Source organism: Notolabrus celidotus, chromosome 8, assembly GCF_009762535.1.
Source record: "Notolabrus celidotus isolate fNotCel1 chromosome 8, fNotCel1.pri, whole genome shotgun sequence".
In the NCBI taxonomy this organism is placed as follows: Eukaryota; Metazoa; Chordata; class Actinopteri; order Labriformes; family Labridae; genus Notolabrus; species Notolabrus celidotus.
In genome coordinates, this window is record NC_048279.1 from 43,965 (window position 1) to 62,526 (window position 18,562).

At 46.8% G+C, this 18,562-nt stretch overlaps 2 protein-coding genes across 5 annotated transcripts in view; one reads left to right on the forward strand and one right to left on the reverse strand.

The window, feature by feature from the left end:
* csnk1a1 (casein kinase 1, alpha 1) overlaps positions 1 to 5,585 on the forward strand; it is a 45,171-nt gene extending 39,586 nt beyond the window's left edge. For all 4 annotated transcript variants that reach the window (XM_034689671.1, XM_034689672.1, XM_034689673.1 and 1 more), the window contains one exon: positions 4,932 to 5,585. In XM_034689671.1, coding sequence (XP_034545562.1) covers positions 4,932 to 4,939 — 8 coding nt within the window. In that variant the 3' untranslated portion in view covers positions 4,940 to 5,585. The remainder of the gene's footprint in view (positions 1 to 4,931) is intronic.
* A 2,356-nt stretch (positions 5,586 to 7,941) lies between these two features.
* LOC117817546 lies at positions 7,942 to 16,743 on the reverse strand. Its single transcript, XM_034690286.1, has 8 exons — positions 16,599 to 16,743; positions 16,437 to 16,544; positions 16,124 to 16,248; positions 12,121 to 16,024; positions 10,478 to 10,718; positions 9,854 to 10,109; positions 9,232 to 9,378; positions 7,942 to 8,919 (listed from the first exon to the last, which is right to left on the reverse strand). Exons 1-8 carry the CDS (start codon positions 16,741 to 16,743, stop codon positions 7,942 to 7,944), a joined length of 5,904 nt encoding a protein of 1,967 aa, XP_034546177.1.
* Positions 16,744 to 18,562: the final 1,819 nt, after the last annotated feature.

Sequence of the window (18,562 nt, forward strand, 5' to 3'; positions counted from 1 at the left end):
ATTAAGGTCATGTGTTTGTACCCCTGACTGTAGCACAGTGACCCTTCACTGCAGCAGGTGTGCAAGGGCCCATTCATCGCAGCTTGCAGCTTTGATTGGTATTTATTTATTTTTATTGACGAGTGCAGGTTTTATAAACGTCTTTGTTTTCATGTACTTATCCTCAACATTTTGATATTACATCGTCAACACATGATTACACAGTTAGCTTTTTCAAACTGTATGCCCCATCCCTTCCCTCCCCAAACATTGAAAGAGCAACGATTCCAGAAATGCAAAGGAAATAAGGTAATATAATCACATAGTGTGTTGGAATGTGATAGATAGTTCTTTTAAAAAATATCCCATCCCTTTCTGAGTTACCCATCAGCTACTCCCTCATCTTCTCCAGTTCTATAATTACATGCAGTGATGCAGCCACTGAGTGAAGTCTACGTGATGATGTATTCCTCCATGTAGAAGGGCAGTTTTTAATATTAACCTTTAATATGTTGGACGTTGTTCCTAAACAGTTCTGCCAGAAGTTTGATTGCCTTGTACATTAACACAACATGTGACTCAAGTTGCATTTATCTTACCCTCTATTCCAGACAGCACTTCAGATATCATGGCTTTATAGAGAGGAAGCCTGTTCAGGTCTTTGGACTGTATGAGACCATCGTTTTCTGAATGAGACATGTTCTTCAGATCAGATCTGAAACAGTAACTGGCTGCTGTTAAACTCTGTCATGATGGTCAGAATAATGCACGTTGATATCACTTCTGACATGAATATCAGAGTTATGTTGTAGATTTCAGAACATGACTGTCATCAATTAGAAAACCATCTGCAACACGTCGCTGGCTAAGATAACCACGTATATTAGACTGTGATGTGTATGGAATCTTAAATCCTCGTCTTTTATCAAATGCAAAACAACAACAACAACATCATGTCAGCGTTATACACCAGCCATCGGCCAACCTGCTGTCTAATTATCGGCATCAGCCAGATAATTAGTCAGTGAAAAACTGATATCAGTCAACCACTCGTTTTTCAATGCGTCTTTATTAAACCAGTTCACTCATTCATTGTTTTATTGAAGCATCACCAGTATGAATCCACTTTTCCTCCTGAAACAGGATCGGAGACATGCTCCTGGTTAGTCCTGGTCCGATCCTCGGGTCTCATTTATTAAACAGTGCGTAGAATCCCTACTGAAAGTGTTCGTATGCTAAATCCATCTGAGTTTGACTGGTTATGAGGATATGTAGTATAATAACTGTGAGAGCCGTCGTGGCATTACTCCATTCTTAAACTGGATGGTACCATAGAGCACCAAAGCCTCTGAGCCTCTGTTAACATGGAAACCTGTTTTGGCCGTCCCTTTACATGTAAACCTCTGGAAACCAGCTTCAGAGTGGACTGTTTTGAAGTGCCACTCCTTCTGTCGCTGTGTGACGTGGTAAACCGGTAAAAACCGTAACGTTACGGCCCCATCCATGCAGGAGCAGGAGGGGGATCACAACCATGAGGGACTGCTGAGTGGTGTTTGCGCTCCTGACTCTACTGAGTGTACACTTGGCAGTTTTCGAGTGTGGCCGTCGTCTTTTTGTCCTCAGCACTATGTCAAAGAACGACTTTAAGCACAGGCCGTAGTGTTTTCTACACTGAGGAGGAGAAGCCCCCGGTACCTGATGTATGACAAGCTGAGATTTATAGGTGTGTCCTGTGATCAGCAGGTTTCACACAGGAACAGGTGAGGGTCATCCTCCACACAGTACAGATGACATCATATGAGATACCTCGAATAAGAACTTCATATTAAACACAGGTGTGTATGACCAGCAGGTAGCTTCAGTGGTTCAGTTGAACAGGATGTTGATGCAGAGTGGGAGAGGCTAATGTAGCTGCCCCCCCCCCCCCGTCATGTTGGTCTAAATGAATCAGGTGTCAGATTACAGAAAGATAAACACTCCTGTTGATGTTTAATCTGAGCCCCACCTGATGTCACCCTCACACAGGTGTGGCACACACTCTGTCGCTGCTCTGACTGGACACTTGCTAACATCATGGTTCAACTACAGAGGACGCTGTGCTTTATACTGGTCTGTAGCATAATGCTACTCCTGTTAGCTCAGTGTAAACTTGTAATGAAAAGGATCAGTCTGCAAACGTACAATCCAAAGTCCTTCAGAGTTGGGACGCGGTGTAAAATGTTGTTACAAACCAATCCTGATGGTTGGTAAATCATTTAAAATGTATAAGTCAAAACGGCAAAGGCAACATTTCAGACGTGAACCTGGAACATGCTCTTCTTTAACAGGAAGAGCTTTGCTTACTTTGTAGGGGGACTAATTTGGACTGCAGGCAGGCCAGTTCAGGATGTGGACCCTCATATGTTGCTCCTAAACCTGTAGATAATGTTCAGCATTAATGGAGCCTTCACAGATGAGGAAGCTACCCATGCCATAGACTCTTATGATCCCCATACAATCAATGCACGGGATCCCATGCATTGATTTCCACTCCAGAGCTATGTCTGCTTCGAATGCAGTGCTGCCTGAGGGCCTGAGGATCAGACTGTTGGTTTTGGGTCTTGTCCCTTAGTTTTCATAATACTAATCGACTAATCGGAAAAGTAATTGATAGATTAGTCAACACCAAAAATAATCGTTAGTTGCATCCCTAGTCAGGTGTGTGTTTGCAGTTTGTCATACTGAATGCAGTAAGACAGAGGGTCAGCTGTGTAGGAGCCTAAATGCAATTTATAATGTTGTAATAATTTAAGTTAATGTGCAAGATAATAATTGACATAGATAGTTAATTTATGAGGCTAAAGTTAAAGATATACATTTATAAAAAATATGGTAAAAGGTTAAAGTACATTATGCTGTTACTATTTTCTCATAATATTAAAAAGGTATTTGGATTTGTGACAGAAAGTCGTATGTTGGAAGGCTGGCTGAATCATGCATGCTGTATCTCTGCCGCCTTAAGGTTCGTTGATCTCCAGACAAGATCAGTTTTTTAATTAATGAGGTGGCAGTTGGGCAAGGAGAGAGTGGAGCCACATGGTTTTTTGACCTCTCTCTTTCTATCTCACTCTCTTTTAGTTTCTAGAAGGATGAACACCTTTCTGTATTAATTTTATTTTTGATTTAAGTAAACAGCTTAAACCCTTATTCGTGGTCCTGTTGAGTTATTTTTCAAGGGAAATTCAAGAAAGGGATTTTTGAGAGCGTCAAAACTAAGGCTTCATTCAGTGGAACCCACGAGGCGTTTTTCGACCAGAGGGACTTTACCCCGGAACTACATGCGATTTGACCAGGGGTGTATCTCGCTCGGCTGGAAATGAAGCTTCCACAAAAAACTGCTCCCCTGGTGGCTGACTGCAGTATAGGTCAAAAACTCTGTCTCCCCCATTCATTTGAATGGGGCTGCAGTCAAACTTTAAAAAAAAAATACAGGTACGAATGTTTCTGCCATCCGTATGCTGTGGTGATATGTAGTTAGTATTTCACTGTTTTGTGTTCAAGGCCTCTTTTTTTCTGAACAGATTATTTTTTGTTAGTTATTGGAGGTTAAAAAACGGGGTTTTACTTCCAGGTTTACTTTGATTGACAGCTGCTGTAGAGGGAAACTCCATAGGATCTTGTGGCGCTACGCTGTTGGGGCGGAGCTGTTGGTTTCAACCGGTGGACCCAGGGTCTAAATTTAGTTAAGGGGTTGATAATCTCCCCCCTGAAAAGCCCCTGCTAGGGGGGTAGTACTTTTCAAAGGTCCTGGGACTTTCAGGGGGCAGGGCCTGCAATGCTGAACGTGTCTGAGTGGTAGATTAACCTCAGTGTTTTTATTCCTCCCCCCGTCCACAATAACATCACACACATCTGTGATTCACTTGATTTCTCTTTCTTTCATTAGTTTTGATTTGTTCTATCTTTTTTGTATGTGTGTGTACTTTTCAAAAGAAGAAGCTGTGATTCTCTTGATTTAGCAGCTTGTAACAGTAGTCTTCTCTCAGCCCACCGTGAATGCGTCTCTCCCGGTGTTACAGTTTTAAAAGTGACCCTGTAAACTGGAGACCTTCAGCTGAACGTGTCAGTGTTTGTGGAGTTTACACAGCTGTTGAAACACAGAGGGAGTTCCTGGGAATGCAAACTAGTTTAGTTTTTATTAAGATTTCAAAATATCCTCATCAGATATTTAATGATCGTCTAAAGACGTTTATGAGGGATGCATCCGGCTGAAAGTCTCCAGTTAACAGGGTCGCTGTTTAAACCAAAACACCGGTCGATCTCTGCGATCACGGCTTTTTGAGTTCAAAAGGATTTTAAAGCTGTGTTGAAACGTCTTTGCTACTCGCGCTTATCTCCTCTCACGTGTTGATTCAGTGAATCCATCTGTGATGAAATATAGCACCATCTAAAACAGACCAGCTGAGTCTCTTCATGCTAACAGGCTAACTGTTGTGTTGCTCATAATGATACCTGCCTGTCCATCTGCTTCTATGGTGTCATCTGTGATGAATGGCATTCCTCTTTGTTTTACTGACCTCTACTGGTCTGGTGGTGTAGTCCATTTACTTTTCTTTTCTCCATACGTCACTGGCCTGATTTACACAATCTACCCGGGACTTCAGCCCACAGTCGAAACGCAGACAACAATTGGGCCACAGGAACCTTTTATTTCAGGGGAAAGTAGTTCTGGGGGCTAAAATACCCTGGTACTCTTGGTCGAAATGCACCTTTAGCTGTATTCACCTGCAGTACCTGTTCAGTGTGGATGGGGCTGTTCCTGCATGTTGTCTGTCTTCACCTTACGTCTTCTCTAACACACTGATCCTCTTCACTGCTGACTCCTCCTCCTCTTGTTCTCTCTGTAGGTGTAGAGTCTTCAGATGTCCCAGGTGTTACCTGTGAGCTGACTATATGTTTCTCTGTCTATACAGGGTTCTGAGGCGTGAGTCCCCCCGCCCTGCCCCCTCCCCCCTGAGCTAAGGTGCAGCAGGTGTTGGTGACCAGGACCAACAAGTGTTTCTTCTTCCTGGACGGAGACAGATGACGTGTGTCCTTCATAAAACGATGTGTGTGCTGAGCGTTCACCTGTAAATAAAGAATCTGCACTCCAAACAAACACAGTGAGGGCAGGTTGTTTCTGATGAGGAGGCTGTAGCCCCCTGACCCCCCCCCCCAACACTCACCCACCCACCCACCCCATATATCCTTCCCCCCTCCCCCTGTGTCTGTCTGGTTTCTATTGAGACTGAGGTCAGAAGAAAGACAGGTAACCCCCCCACCCCCTCTGTTTCTCTCTCTCCCTCCTCCCCTCCCCCCCAAAATGTAAGACATGTTAAACCCTTTTGTTTCAGAATAATTGAATGATGCAACCCTGGATGTTCTTTACTAAATCAGAAATGTTGGATTTTTTTCTTGTTTTCTTTTGTTTCTATGGTGATTAGGAGTTTGCCTGTTGACAATATAAGCAGCCGATGGCAACAGTCAATGGTAGAATGACTCTCCCTCTCATTAGAGCTCTCAATTATTATTAAATCTGTTGTAAAACCTATGGTCTTCTCCAAAAATAAAAACATGACAGAACTCTCCCCTCTGGACTCCACTTATTATTCTGCACCAGGAGTACACTGAACATACAGTTCCAGATATAATACTGCACCACAAACACACCAGTGTTTCCCCTACTATTATATTGGGGGGACAGGGCCCCCCCACAACAGCGGACCCCAACCTCTTGGAAGTTCAGTAAATGTTATTTTCTATATAGTGCCAGATCACAGCAGAAGTAATTCAGGGTTATCTCTCTTATAGATCAGGTCTTAAACTTGTTCTTCTAGTAAACGGACTAAATATCCTGATGTTATTGATCTTATTTACATGATGGGATGTCGTTATGCTCATCTGCTCTCTGTATCACATGGCAGAGTTCTGCCCCGATGCGCACACAGACACAAACACACAAACACGTGCGCTCACATACACGCATCACAGCATAATAATAAGATGTTCATCAACAACTCGTTTTTTCAAGACCAAAACAGGACTACGACGAAGCTCCATGCATCTGTCTCAGTTTCATTGATGATTTTTACCCCCCTGGTGTGCGTTAGTGACAAAGACACACCCGGGGGACGTCTGTTTAATATTTGTCGTTTGCAGTTTTTGACACTCTCCCCATAAAAAAAGTTCTGCGTCTACAGCTTGATTTAATCCAGTTTGGTGAAACATCATGCACGTTTAGTAAGTTTGGATCAACTCCTTGGCATCAAAGAGTGCCGTGAGCTGACTGTCTAGAGCCCCTCTCACTGCAGGTGCATTCAGGGACAGTCGTAAAAGTGCGGTGCAGACCTGTATTTTGCGTTCATGGCATTTTTATTTGAATCAAGAGAGTCAGATCTAGTGGCCACATGGAAAACGTTTTCATTTTACATTTTTGCAGGCTAGATTATTTAATGTAGGATATTTTAGTATATTACAAAAGCAAAAGTGTTGGTAGAACCCTGATACAGACAGACAGGCAGGCAGGCAGACAGGCAGACAGGCAGGCAGGCAGGCAGGCAGGCAGGCAGGCAGGCAGGCAGGCAGGCAGACAGACAGACAGACAGACAGACAGACAGACAGACAGACAGACAGACAGACAGACAGACAGACAGACAGATAGATAGATAGATAGATAGATAGATAGATGGATAGATAGATGGATATAGTTTGTTATGGCAATGTCTGTCTGCCCTCCCCCCTCCCTCACACACTGAACATACAGCTTCAGCTATTATACTGCACCACAAACACACCGAACGTACAGCTTCAGCTATTATACTGCACCACAGACACACTGAACGTACAGCTTCAGCTATTATACTGCACCACAAACACACTGAACGTACAGCTTCAGCTATTATACTGCACCACAAACACACCGAACGTACAGCTTCAGCTATTATACTGCACCACAAACACACCGAACGTACAGCTTCAGCTATTATACTGCACCACAAACACACCGAACGTACAGCTTCAGCTATTATACTGCACCACAAACACACCGAACGTACAGCTTCAGCTATTATACTGCACCACAAACACACCGAACGTACAGCTTCAGCTATTATACCGCACCACAAACACACCGAACGTACAGCTTCAGCTATTATACTGCACCACAAACACACTGAACATACAGCTTCAGCTATTATACTGCACCACAAACATACCGAACGTACAGCTTCAGCTATTATACTGCACCACAAACACACCGAACGTACAGCTTCAGCTATTATACTGCACCACAAACACACCGAACGTACAGCTTCAGCTATTATACTGCACCACAAACACACTGAACGTACAGCTTCAGCTATTATACCGCACCACAAACACACCGAACGTACAGCTTCAGCTATTATACCGCACCACAAACACACCGAACGTACAGCTTCAGCTATTATACTGCACCACAAACACACCGAACGTACAGCTTCAGCTATTATACTGCACCACAAACACACCAAACGTACAGCTTCAGCTATTATACTGCACCACAAACACACCGAACGTACAGCTTCAGCTATCATACTGCACCACAAACACACTGAACGTACAGCTTCAGCTATTATACTGCACCACAAACACACTGAACATACAGCTTCAGCTATTATACTGCACCACAAACACACTGAACATACAGCTTCAGCTATTATACTGTACCACAAACACACTGAACATACAGCTTCAGCTATTATACTGCACCACAAACAAACTGAACATACAGCTTCAGCTATTATACTGCACCACAAACACACTGAACATACAGCTTCAGGTATTATACTTCACCACAAACAAACTGAACATACAGCTTGGTATGTGTGTGTTACAGTCCAGGGGGCAGAGGGGGGAGGTAGTGAGTGGAGTTCAGCATTCTGACAGCCTGGTGGAAAAAGCTGTTCAACAGTCTGGTGGAGCGGGCCCGGAGGCTCTGGTACCTTTTCCCTGAAGGCAGGAGACTGATGAGGGAGTGGTAGGGGTGGGAGGTGTCACCAGCAATGCTGATGGCTCTGCTGGTGAGGCGGGTGTGGAAAATGTCTGTGAGGGGGGGCAGAGGAGCACCGATGATCCTGCTGGCTGTGCTGCGCGATCACTATGAGTCTTTTGGCAGGAGGCAGTGCAGCCACCAAACCACACAGCGACGCAGCCAGTGAGGAGGCTCTCGATAGTACCTCTGTAAAAGGAGAACATGATGGGGGGTTGAACTTGTGCTTTCTTCAATTTCCGGAGGAAGTAGAGCCGTTTTTGAGCCTTCTTGGCCAGCGATGCAGTGTTGTTAGTCCAGGAGAGGTCATCAGAGATGTGCAGTCCCAGGAACTTGGTACTGCTCACCCTCTCCACAGCAGCGCCGTTGCTGGTCAGTGGGAGGTGCTGCTGTCGGCCTCTCCTGAAGTCCACGACAATCTCTTTGGTTTTCCCCAAGTTGAGGAAGAGGTTGTTGCCGCTGCACCACTGGACCAGTTTGCTCGTCTCTTTTCTGTAGTTAGCCTCATCGTTGTTGGTGATGAGGCCCACCACTGTAGTGTCATCCGCGAATTTGATGATGTGGTTGATGCTGGAGGTGGGCACACAGTCGTGGGTCAGCAGGGTAAAGAGCAGCGGGCCGAGCACACATCCTTGAGGGGCCCCTGTGCTCAGTGAGATGGTTTTGGAGGAGTTGCTGCCGACTCTCACAGTTTGTGGCCTCCCTGTGAGAAAGTCCAGCACCCAGTTGCACAGGGAGGTGTTGAGTCTCAAGTGGCCGAGTTTCTGGATCAGCTGTTGGGGGGTGATTGTGTTAAATGCTGAACTAAAATCTAGGAACAGCATTCTCACGTAGGAGATGTTGGAGCACGGCGAAGTCTCAGGTCTCGAAGTTCCTTTGTGACTTCCTGGTTCCTACAGTCCAGAAGACACTGACGACTGTACTTTTTAAACGTCGTCGACTGTGAACTGCAGAAGTAACTACGTGCGATTTCTTTCATCCGCATAACACCACAATGTCCAGAGTGTAGCTCATTTAGCACTTTCTCTCTCAGCGGAGGTGGAATAATGACACGATAGCCCCACAGTAGGCATCCAGACTGGACTGAGAGCTCGTTTCTTCTCATGAGGTAAGGTTTTAAACTTTGTAATTTCCCCTCCCCTCCCACACGTGACAATGTCCAAAACCTCAGACAGGACTGGGTCAGTGCGTGTGTGTTTTCTTACATGAGTCGAGGTTACTGGAGCAGCAATCACTTCCTTGAAGTAGAAGATCTCAGCTTTTGGCCGCTCGGCATGAGTGACAGGCAATGGGAGCCTCGAGAGTCTGTTAGCTTTCCCGTGTAGTTCCGACTTCCTATACTTGATTTCATACTGGCGGGCAGACAACAACAGAGCCCAACGTTGCATGCAACAAGCTGCAAGTGACGGGATACCAGTATGAGGACCGAAGATGGAGGTAAGAGGTCGATGATCAGTCAGTAGCGTGAACTTTCTGCCAAAAAGATACTGGTGGAATTTCTTCACTCCAAACACTATGGACAAGTCCTCACGCTCAATCTGTGCGTAATTACTTTCAGCTTTACTCAGCGTTCGTGATGCAAAGGCAATTGGCCTCTCTTCCCTGACAGCATGATGTGCGACACCACTGCACCCACACCATAGGGTGAGGCATCACATGCCAGCTACAGCGGCAAGTTAGGGTCAAAGTGTGTGAGGGCCTCAGACCGAGAGGGACGTCTTCACTTCTTTGAAAGCTGCCTCACATTTTTGAATCCATTTCCATGTTTTAGTTTTGTTAAGAAGCTCATGTAGCGGCTTCAGCTTGTTTGAGAGGTTAGGCACAAACCTTGCGTAGTATGTCAGCAAGCCCAGGAATGATCTCAACTGGCTCACATTCTTCGGAGATGGAGCCTCCACAATAGCCTTCACCTTTGATGGTGCTTTCACACTTGTCCTTCCTGACTTTCAGACCATAATCCTCCAGCCTTTGCAGTGTTGCATCCAGGGTCTGTAGGTGTGACTGTTCGTTGGGTCCTGCGATGAGCAGGTCATCCAAGTAACACTGGACTGCTCGAAGCCCACTCAGGATCTGGTCTATTGCTCTTTGGAAAAGTGCTGGTGCAGAGGTTATCCCAAAAGGAAGCCTCCTATACCTGAACAGACCTTTGTGTGTTACTATGGTCAACAGTTCCTGGGAGTCTGGATCAACATGCATTTGGAGATATGATTGACATAAGACTATCTTCTGTCTAAACTTCTGTCCCCCAGCCAAGCCTGCAAAGAGGTCATCAATGAGTGGTAATGGGGACTGTTCTACAGTCAAGACAGGGTTCACAGTCACTTTAAAGTTAACGCAGATCCTTGGGCTCCCGTCCTTTTTCAGGACTGGAACGATTGGTGTGGCCCAGTCACTTGTGCTCACAGGGTCCAATGCACCACTTTTCACTAAGCTGTCCAGCTCTGCCTCTACCTTGGGTTTGATGGCATCAGGACAGGTCTAGCTTTCAGACACTTCGGTGTGCTACCTGATTTGACTGTCAGTTTCACCATGATGTCTTTCATGCTGCCAAGTTCTCCATCAAAAACTTTGGAGTGCTTCTTTAAAATCTCCTGTAGGCGGCTTGTGTTTCCGTCATTGATCAAGAACACTTCCCGCCAGTTCAGTCTGAGCTTCCGCAGCCTCTTGCGCCCTAGCAGTGCTGGATGGTGTCCTGGAATGATATACAGTGGGAGAGTCTTTTTTTGTTGGTTGTGTTCCACGGTCACAGCCACTTTTCCCAATACTGGAACAGGTTCATCAGTGTAGGTCCTCAATTTCAGCTTTGTCTCTCTGAGACTGAGGTGTTGCAGTTTTTCCTTGTAAACAGCTTCTGATACCATATGTAACCAAGCTAGGGCTGGAAAGGGATTTCTGGGATTAGAAGATAAAATACCAACAACGCCACCTTGGGACTTTCACCCAAAGAGTTTTAACAATATACTTATTTTTTAGTTACCGACCCTTTAACAGAGGGTTTCTCCTTTAACAATACGCAGGTGAGTTCACAAATGAATACAAAGGCATGGTTTAGGAAAATATATACACGATCTTTATTTAACTGGCAGAAAAATAGTTTTAAAACACTATTATTATTACTTCAACATGAACCACATACTAGAAATCAGTGTTGGGACACCGCTAACTGCAGCCAGGTTATAAGTATCGGGCTTATGAACACGGCACACTCACTACAACAACACACATCTAGTTGATAAATTAGACGATGCAAAGAACATGAAAAAGCCTGACACAATAAACTGTAGCTACAGCCACGGCTGCTTACACAGCCTGGACGGGGATACTTTAACACTGTTACTGAGTAGAGTCTTTAAATCACACTGTTACTGAGCAGAGTCTTTAACTTACACTGTTACTGAACAGAGTCTTTAACTCACACTGTTACTGAGCAGAGTCTTTAACTCACACTGTTACTGAGCAGAGCCTGTAACTCAAGGCAAAAAGAACAAAACAAAGACAAGCTAAATAGAAAGGCAAAAAGAGACAAAAAGACACCAAAAAGACACCAAAAAGACAAGGCAAAAGTGGCAATCTGCAACAAAATACATGAACGTTAACCACTTACATACAACAAAACGGCACATTAAGATAAACAAAACCCAGTTGAGGTTTACCTCGGCCGTCCGCGACCCTATCACGTCACTACCCGCGCTCGTATCGCGTACTATATGCGCTGCCGGCACACAACGATCCACCAACACGAAAGGAACACCGTCCTGGAATAAGAGTGAAAGTTACTCACATGTACGAACATTGAAAACACTTAACACACACGACTCGTACCTGCTCTCAACCCGGAGCTCTGCAGAGACTGAAGGGAGCTCCGTCACTCAATTTTATCCCCGCAAACAACCAGGTAACCGCAGGTGATTGGTTCCCACCCAGCTGTGGGGCATGAGCGCTAATCAGCCGGTTACATCTACCCCCCCCCAATTTTTATCAGCGGCCCGCTGATAAACACTAACATTAACATTAACACTAATATTAAGACCAAGGACGAAAGATACCTGCACCTAGACTGCCAGAACCCAATACCTGAGAGGTTGTAGCCCTACTTGCCTCCCCCTGCACTGGTCGTGGGAGACGATGCACATTTGTGTGATGCCCTGCCGTTTTCCTTACAGACTTGCGTGGGACAGCTGCGCTGGTGCTAGGGCCTCCATGGAGCGGTGTGAGAGGGGAGGAACTGGCAACTGCTGCAGGCGGTTGATTTACTGGCGCACTCCGATAAGGTGTTGGACGAGCTGGAGTGGGCCGATGGTCCTCTGGTGCTGTCAATACCACCCATAACCCAGTCTCCACCGTCTCCTCCTCTTCATCACCTTCTGAAGGCGATGCCACTTCGGGTGCGTGCAGCGGCCTAACCTGAATTTGTCCAGGGGACTGGGGCAGGGCAGGTTTCAACATTGTCCGGTGCACTTGCCTCACACGAGTTAGATCGTAGACTGGGGCTACGGAATAGACCACTCCGCCTGGTTCAGGTGGTCTCACCACCTCGAAGACAGTTGATCCCCACTTATCCTGGATCTTGTTACGGCCACGTGCTGCATGGTCCCGCAGGTACACACACTGACCTGCTTTCAACGGTTCCTCCAGCACCCCCCGATCATGTCGCTCCTTTCGCCGCCTTGCCGCAGCCTCCATTTGGTCCCGGGCAGAGTCAAAAGCAACATCCAGCCGCCAGCGATGCTCTGCCACCCAGTCACACACTCTCCCCTCAGTCGGTTCTGGAAGGTAACCCAACAAAAAGTCTACAGGTAAGTGCGGTTCCTGGCCAAACATGAGGAAGTGTGGGGACTCACCTGTCGACTGATGAGCGGTGGAGTTATAATTAAAAACAAGCTGGGGGAGATGCTCAGGCCAGTGGCTGATCTGGTCAGGAGGCAGAGTGCGTAGCAGGTTATGCAGAGTCCGATTAAACCGTTCGCACTGACCGTTACCCTGGGGGTGATAGGGTGTGGTGCGTGTCTTCTTCACTCCATACAGCTCACACAACTGTCGAACCACTGCACTCTCAAAACTTCTCCCTTGATCAGAGTGAATGCGGGCTGGGACTCCATAGCGATAAAACCACTCTTTCACCAGCACTTCTGCCACCGTAGCTGCTCTCTGGTCTCGGGTGGGAATGGCCTGAGTGAACTTTGAAAAGACATCTGTCATCACCAGCACAAGCTCCTTTCCGTCCCGGGAAGGCTCCAACAAGGTGAAGTCTATAGCAAGCACTTGGTTCGGTTTAGCTGCTAAGAGATGACCCATGGGCACTCGAACTCTTGGCTGTGTACATTTGGCCAGGACACACCGCTCACAACGCTGACACCACTCCTTTATCTCGAGGTCCATTTTTGGCCAGTAGCACCTCTGCCTCACCAACTCAGTAGTTCGCTCGATTCCTTGGTGCCCGTGATTCTGGTGAAGCTGCGTCAACACTTCCTCCTTGAGACCCTCTGGAAGCAGGAGTTGGTAGACCTCCTCCCCGCCATCTGGGCGAAACAGCCGACGATACAGCAGGCCATCAGTCTGCACAATCCGGTCCCACTGCCGGACCAACCCATGCACCTGGGGACTCAGCTCCTGTCGTTCAGCCTGACTTGGCTCCCTCTGCTGGCGCCAGAAGTGAAGAAAGGCTCCAATGGCTGGATCCGCCTGCTGGAGTGCCTGTAGGTCCGCTGGGGTGCGGGAGGGAAAGGCCGTTACCTCTGCCTGCACGGCAACTTGCTGCTTACCCCTTCTCGCTGTCCTCTGCAGGGCATCAGGTACTGCTGTTCCAGGGAGAACTTCCTCGAGCTCGGTGGGAGCGTCAGCCATTGACTGCCTTGAGAGGGCGTCAGCATTCTTGTTTATGCGGCCTGGCCGATAGCGGACGTTGTAGTTGAATGCAGACAATTCGGCAACCCAACGCTGCTCAGTGGCACCCAACTTAGCGGTTTCCAGGTGGCACAAGGGATTGTTGTCCGTCCACACGACACACGACTGACCCCACAGGTATTCTTTAAACTTTTCTGTCATCGCCCACTTCATGGCTAGGAACTCAAGTTTCATGGAACTGTAGTTCTTCTCGGCTGGGTGCAAACTCCGGCTGGCATATGCGACAGGCCTCACCTTGCCATCCTGCTCCTGGGACAACACTGCACCTAGGCCGCTATGGCTAGCATCGACCTCCAGGATGAAGGGGAGAGAGAAGTCAGCAAAAGCAAGAGTGGGGGCACATACTAAGCAGGCCTTCAACTTACGGAAACTTTCCTCACAGTTTTCTGTCCAGCTAGGTCCCAAACCTTGGCCTCGTTCGCTCCGCTTCTTCGCTCCAGCCAACTCAGCAACCAACCGATGCAGCGGGGCAGCCAGCTTTGCAAAACCTTCAACAAAGCGTCTGTAGTAGCTTGCAAAGCCAAGGAACGACCTGACTTCAGCAACGTTTGTAGGATGGGGCCAGTTAGCGACAGCAGAGATCTTGCTTGGGCTCGTGGAGACTCCCTCCTGGGAGATGAGGTGACCCAGGTACTCAACCTCCCTCTGGAAGAACGAACACTTTTCGAGTTTCACTTTAAGTCCTTCCTGCTGAAGGCGACTCAGAACGGCATCCAAGCGGCTCAAGTGTTCGTTTACACTGGAAGAGAAAACCACAATGTCATCAAGGTACAACAATAATGATTGGCAGTGCTGTGCCCCAAACATTCTTTCCATCAGCCGTTGGAAGGTCCCGGGTGCATTGCACAACCCAAACGGCATCCGGTTAAACTCAAACAGGCCGAATGGTGTGCAAAAAGCAGTCTTGGCTTTGTCGCTCTCTGCCACAGGTACCTGGTTGTAGCCGCTGGCTAAGTCCATTGTGGTGAACCACTTAGCTCCGCCAAGGGCATCCAAGGACTCCTCGATGCGGGGGAGTGGAAAGGCATCCTTCCTGGTCTTTTTGTTGAGCTGACGATAGTCCACACAAAGACGCAGTGTGCCATCCTTTTTCTTCACCAGAACAATGGGGGAAGCGTAGGGACTACAACTCTCTCTAATTACCTGGGCTTCCAGCAGCTGGTGTATGTGGGCTTTGACTGTGTCATACTCTGACGGAGGGATTTGCCTATAACGTTGCCGCACAGGTACATCATCGACTAGTGGAATTTCATGGGTAATCAGGTCGGTACAGCCGAGGTCACCCCCAAATGCAGAAAACACTGACTCATGCTTCAGTAACAGTGACCTCACATTGTGCTGCTCTGCATCAGAAAGAACAGATAAATCAAGAGCCCTGATCTGTTCCTGCACTGAACTGATCCCTTGAACCTGGGAGCTAACTGTAGCAACCCGTCCTGACTGCTCAGGCCCCACCCCACTAACCTCATTTGGCAGACCTACCACCTCTACCTGTGACAGGAGCCCCAGAGGATGACGGGGCCGAAGTGTTACTGCACAAACACCGACATTAACAACAGGGATGTAGGCAGTGCCGCTGACAACGTTAACCAGGGCCGGAGACACCAATAGCCCTTCAGGGAGAGCCTGTTCAAAAGTCAGGGGTTCTACCAAAACTGACCCAGAAGACCCAAACTGTGCCGAACAGGTAGTGGCAACCATTTTTGTAGTGCCTCCTGGTATCCGAATCGACCTCTTTCCCCTAACCCTTGCCAATCCTGCCAGGGGAGTAGGGGGCTTAATTTCGGCCTGGTGGCAACACTGGAGGGCTCGCAGCCATGCCTCTGGGGCACCAGATACAGACGGGAGGTCAAACAACTTGGGGCCGTGCTTTGAAAAGAGAACATCATAACAAGCTTTAATAATGTTCATGCCCAAAATCCCAGGGATTTCAGGTGGGGTGGCATGCTCAGGGGGGTCTCTGACTACCAATACACCTCTCCTCGGGATGAAGCTGCCAAACACCTCAACATCGGGTTCCATGTAACCTACATAGGGGATTCCCAACCCATTAGCTGCCCGAAGCTGCAACCAGTGACAAGACTTCAATTTCTCCTGAAAGTGTTGCAAAAAGAAACTCTCACGAATGGTAGATACCATGGACCCTGTATCTAACACACACTTAACCTCAATACCTGCTATTTTGATGTCAACCTGGGCGCAGGGGGCAATTAAACGGGCCACCAGTGCCTCATCAACTGAGCTAGGGTCTGTGGAGCCTTCCAGATCACCACCTAATGTTTGGCTCTGCACACTAGGGGGCGCTAGTTTCCCGCCGACTGAAAAACAGCGGCTTGTGTGCGAGGAGCACGTGAAGGATTGTTTGGATAATGTGGGACACGCTCATTCTAACATTCACGGGCAAAGTGTCCTGTCTGCTGACACCGTCTGCACACAACACTACTGGGTCGACTAGGTCTGGGGACTAGGGGCGCCTGCATCGCTTTGATAGCCTCAGTGAGCTTACCCAGCTGTTCCTGCTGTTTATGTACCAAAGCGGTCAAAGCTGCAAGCTGTTCGGTGGTGGAACTGCTAGGTGGGCACTCAACATTACGCTGGACACTGGAGCTCTGCACTGCACAAAAAGGGGAGATAGAATGGTGTTTATTGTTAGCTGGGCTACCCTCACATTCCCATCTGATAGCCTCAGCACGTACATCAAGTAGGGACAGCGTGGGATCACTGCGAACCAACCTCTTCAGTTCCCTACGAAGATCAGAGTCATTAACATTCTCTACGAACTGATCACGTAGCAAGATAGAAGTGTTAGTCATTCTATTAGGGGCACTAGCAACAACTTTGTCCATTAAGAAATACAAATTTCCTGTATGAACCTGTCTGTATAAACCTGTCTGTATGAACCTGTCTGTATGAACCTGCCTGTATGAACCTGTTTATTTGAACCTGTATGTATGAACCTGTCTGTATGAACCTGTTTATTTGAACCTGTCTGTATGAACCTGTTTATTTGAACCTGTATGTATGAACCTGTATGTATGAACCTGTATGCATGAACCTGTCTGTATGAACCTGTCTGTATGAACCTGTTTATTTGAACCTGTCTGTATGAACCTGTTTATTTGAACCTGTATGTATGAACCTGTCTGTATTAACAATTCTGTATGAACCTGTCTGTATGAACCTGTATGTATGAACCTGTCTGTATGAACCTGTCTGTATTAACATGTCTGTTTGAACCTGCCAGTATGAACCTGCCTGTAAGAACCTGTCTCTTTGAACCTGCCAGTATGAACCTGTCTGTATGAACCTGCCAGTATGAACCTGCCTGTATGAACCTCTCTGTTGAAACCCGCCAGTATGAACCTGTCTGTATGAACCTGTCTGTATGAACCTGTCTGTATGAACCTGTATGTATGAACCTGCCAGTATGAACCTGCCTGTATATTCCTGTATATACCTGCCTGTATGAACCTGCCTGTATGAACCTGTCTGTTTAAACCTGTCTGTATGAACCTGTCAGTATGAACCTGTCTGTATGAACCTGTTTATTTGAACCTGTCTGTTTGAACCTGTCTGTATAAACCTGCCTGTATATACCTGTCGGTATATACGTGTCTGTATGAACCTGTCTATATAAATCTGTCTGTATATACCTGTCTATATGGACCTGTCTGTATGAACCTTTCTGTATGAACCTGTCTGTATGAACCTGTCTTTATAAACCTGTCTGTATATACCTGTCCTTATGGACCTGTCTGTATGAACCTGTCTGTATGAACCTGTCTGTATGAACCTGTCTATATAAACCTGTCTGTATATACCTGTCTGTGTGAACCTGCCTGTATGAACCTGTCTGTATTTACCTGTATGTATGAACCTGTCTGTCTGTACGAACCTGCCTGCATGAACCTGTCTATATAATCTTGTCTATATAAACCTGTCTGTATATACCTGTCTTTATGGACCTGTCTGTATGACCCTGTTTATTTGAACCTGTCTGTATGAACCTGCCTGTATAAATCTGTCTGTATGAACCTGTCTGTATGAACCTGTCTGTATAAATCTGTCTGTATGAACCTGTCTGTATGAACCTGTCTGTATAAACCTGTCTGTATGAACCTGTTTATTTGAACCTGTATGTATGAACCTGTATGTATGAACCTGTATGCATGAACCTGTCTGTATGAACCTGTCTGTATGAACCTGTTTATTTGAACCTGTATGTATGAACCTGTCTGTATTAACAATTCTGTATGAACCTGTCTGTATGAACCTGTATGTATGAACCTGTCTCTATGAACCTGTCTGTATTAACATGTCTGTTTGAACCTGCCAGTATGAACCTGCCTGTAAGAACCTGTCTCTTTGAACCTGCCAGTATGAACCTGTCTGTATGAACCTGCCAGTATGAACCTGCCTGTATGAACCTCTCTGTTTAAACCCGCCAGTATGAACCTGTCTGTATGAACCTGTCTGTATGAACCTGTCTGTATGAACCTGTCTGTATGAACCTGCCAGTATGAACCTGCCTGTATATTCCTGTATATACCTGCCTGTATGAACCTGCCTGTATGAACCTGTCTGTTTAAACCTGTCTGTATGAACCTGTCAGTATGAACCTGTCTGTATGAA

Bases quoted from the DNA above. Each gene is read 5' to 3' on its own strand.
- LOC117817546 (XM_034690286.1), bottom strand. From the start codon at position 16,743: ATGACTAACACTTCTATCTTGCTACGTGATCAGTTCGTAGAGAATGTT. The intron at 16,545-16,598 runs GTGAGGGTAGCC...CTTTTTGTGCAG, and splicing joins TGAGGCTATCAGATGGGAAT to TGCAGAGCTCCAGTGTCCAG. The intron at 10,110-10,477 runs GTAGAGGCAGAG...ACTTTTCCAAAG, and splicing joins CTGATGCCATCAAACCCAAG to AGCAATAGACCAGATCCTGA.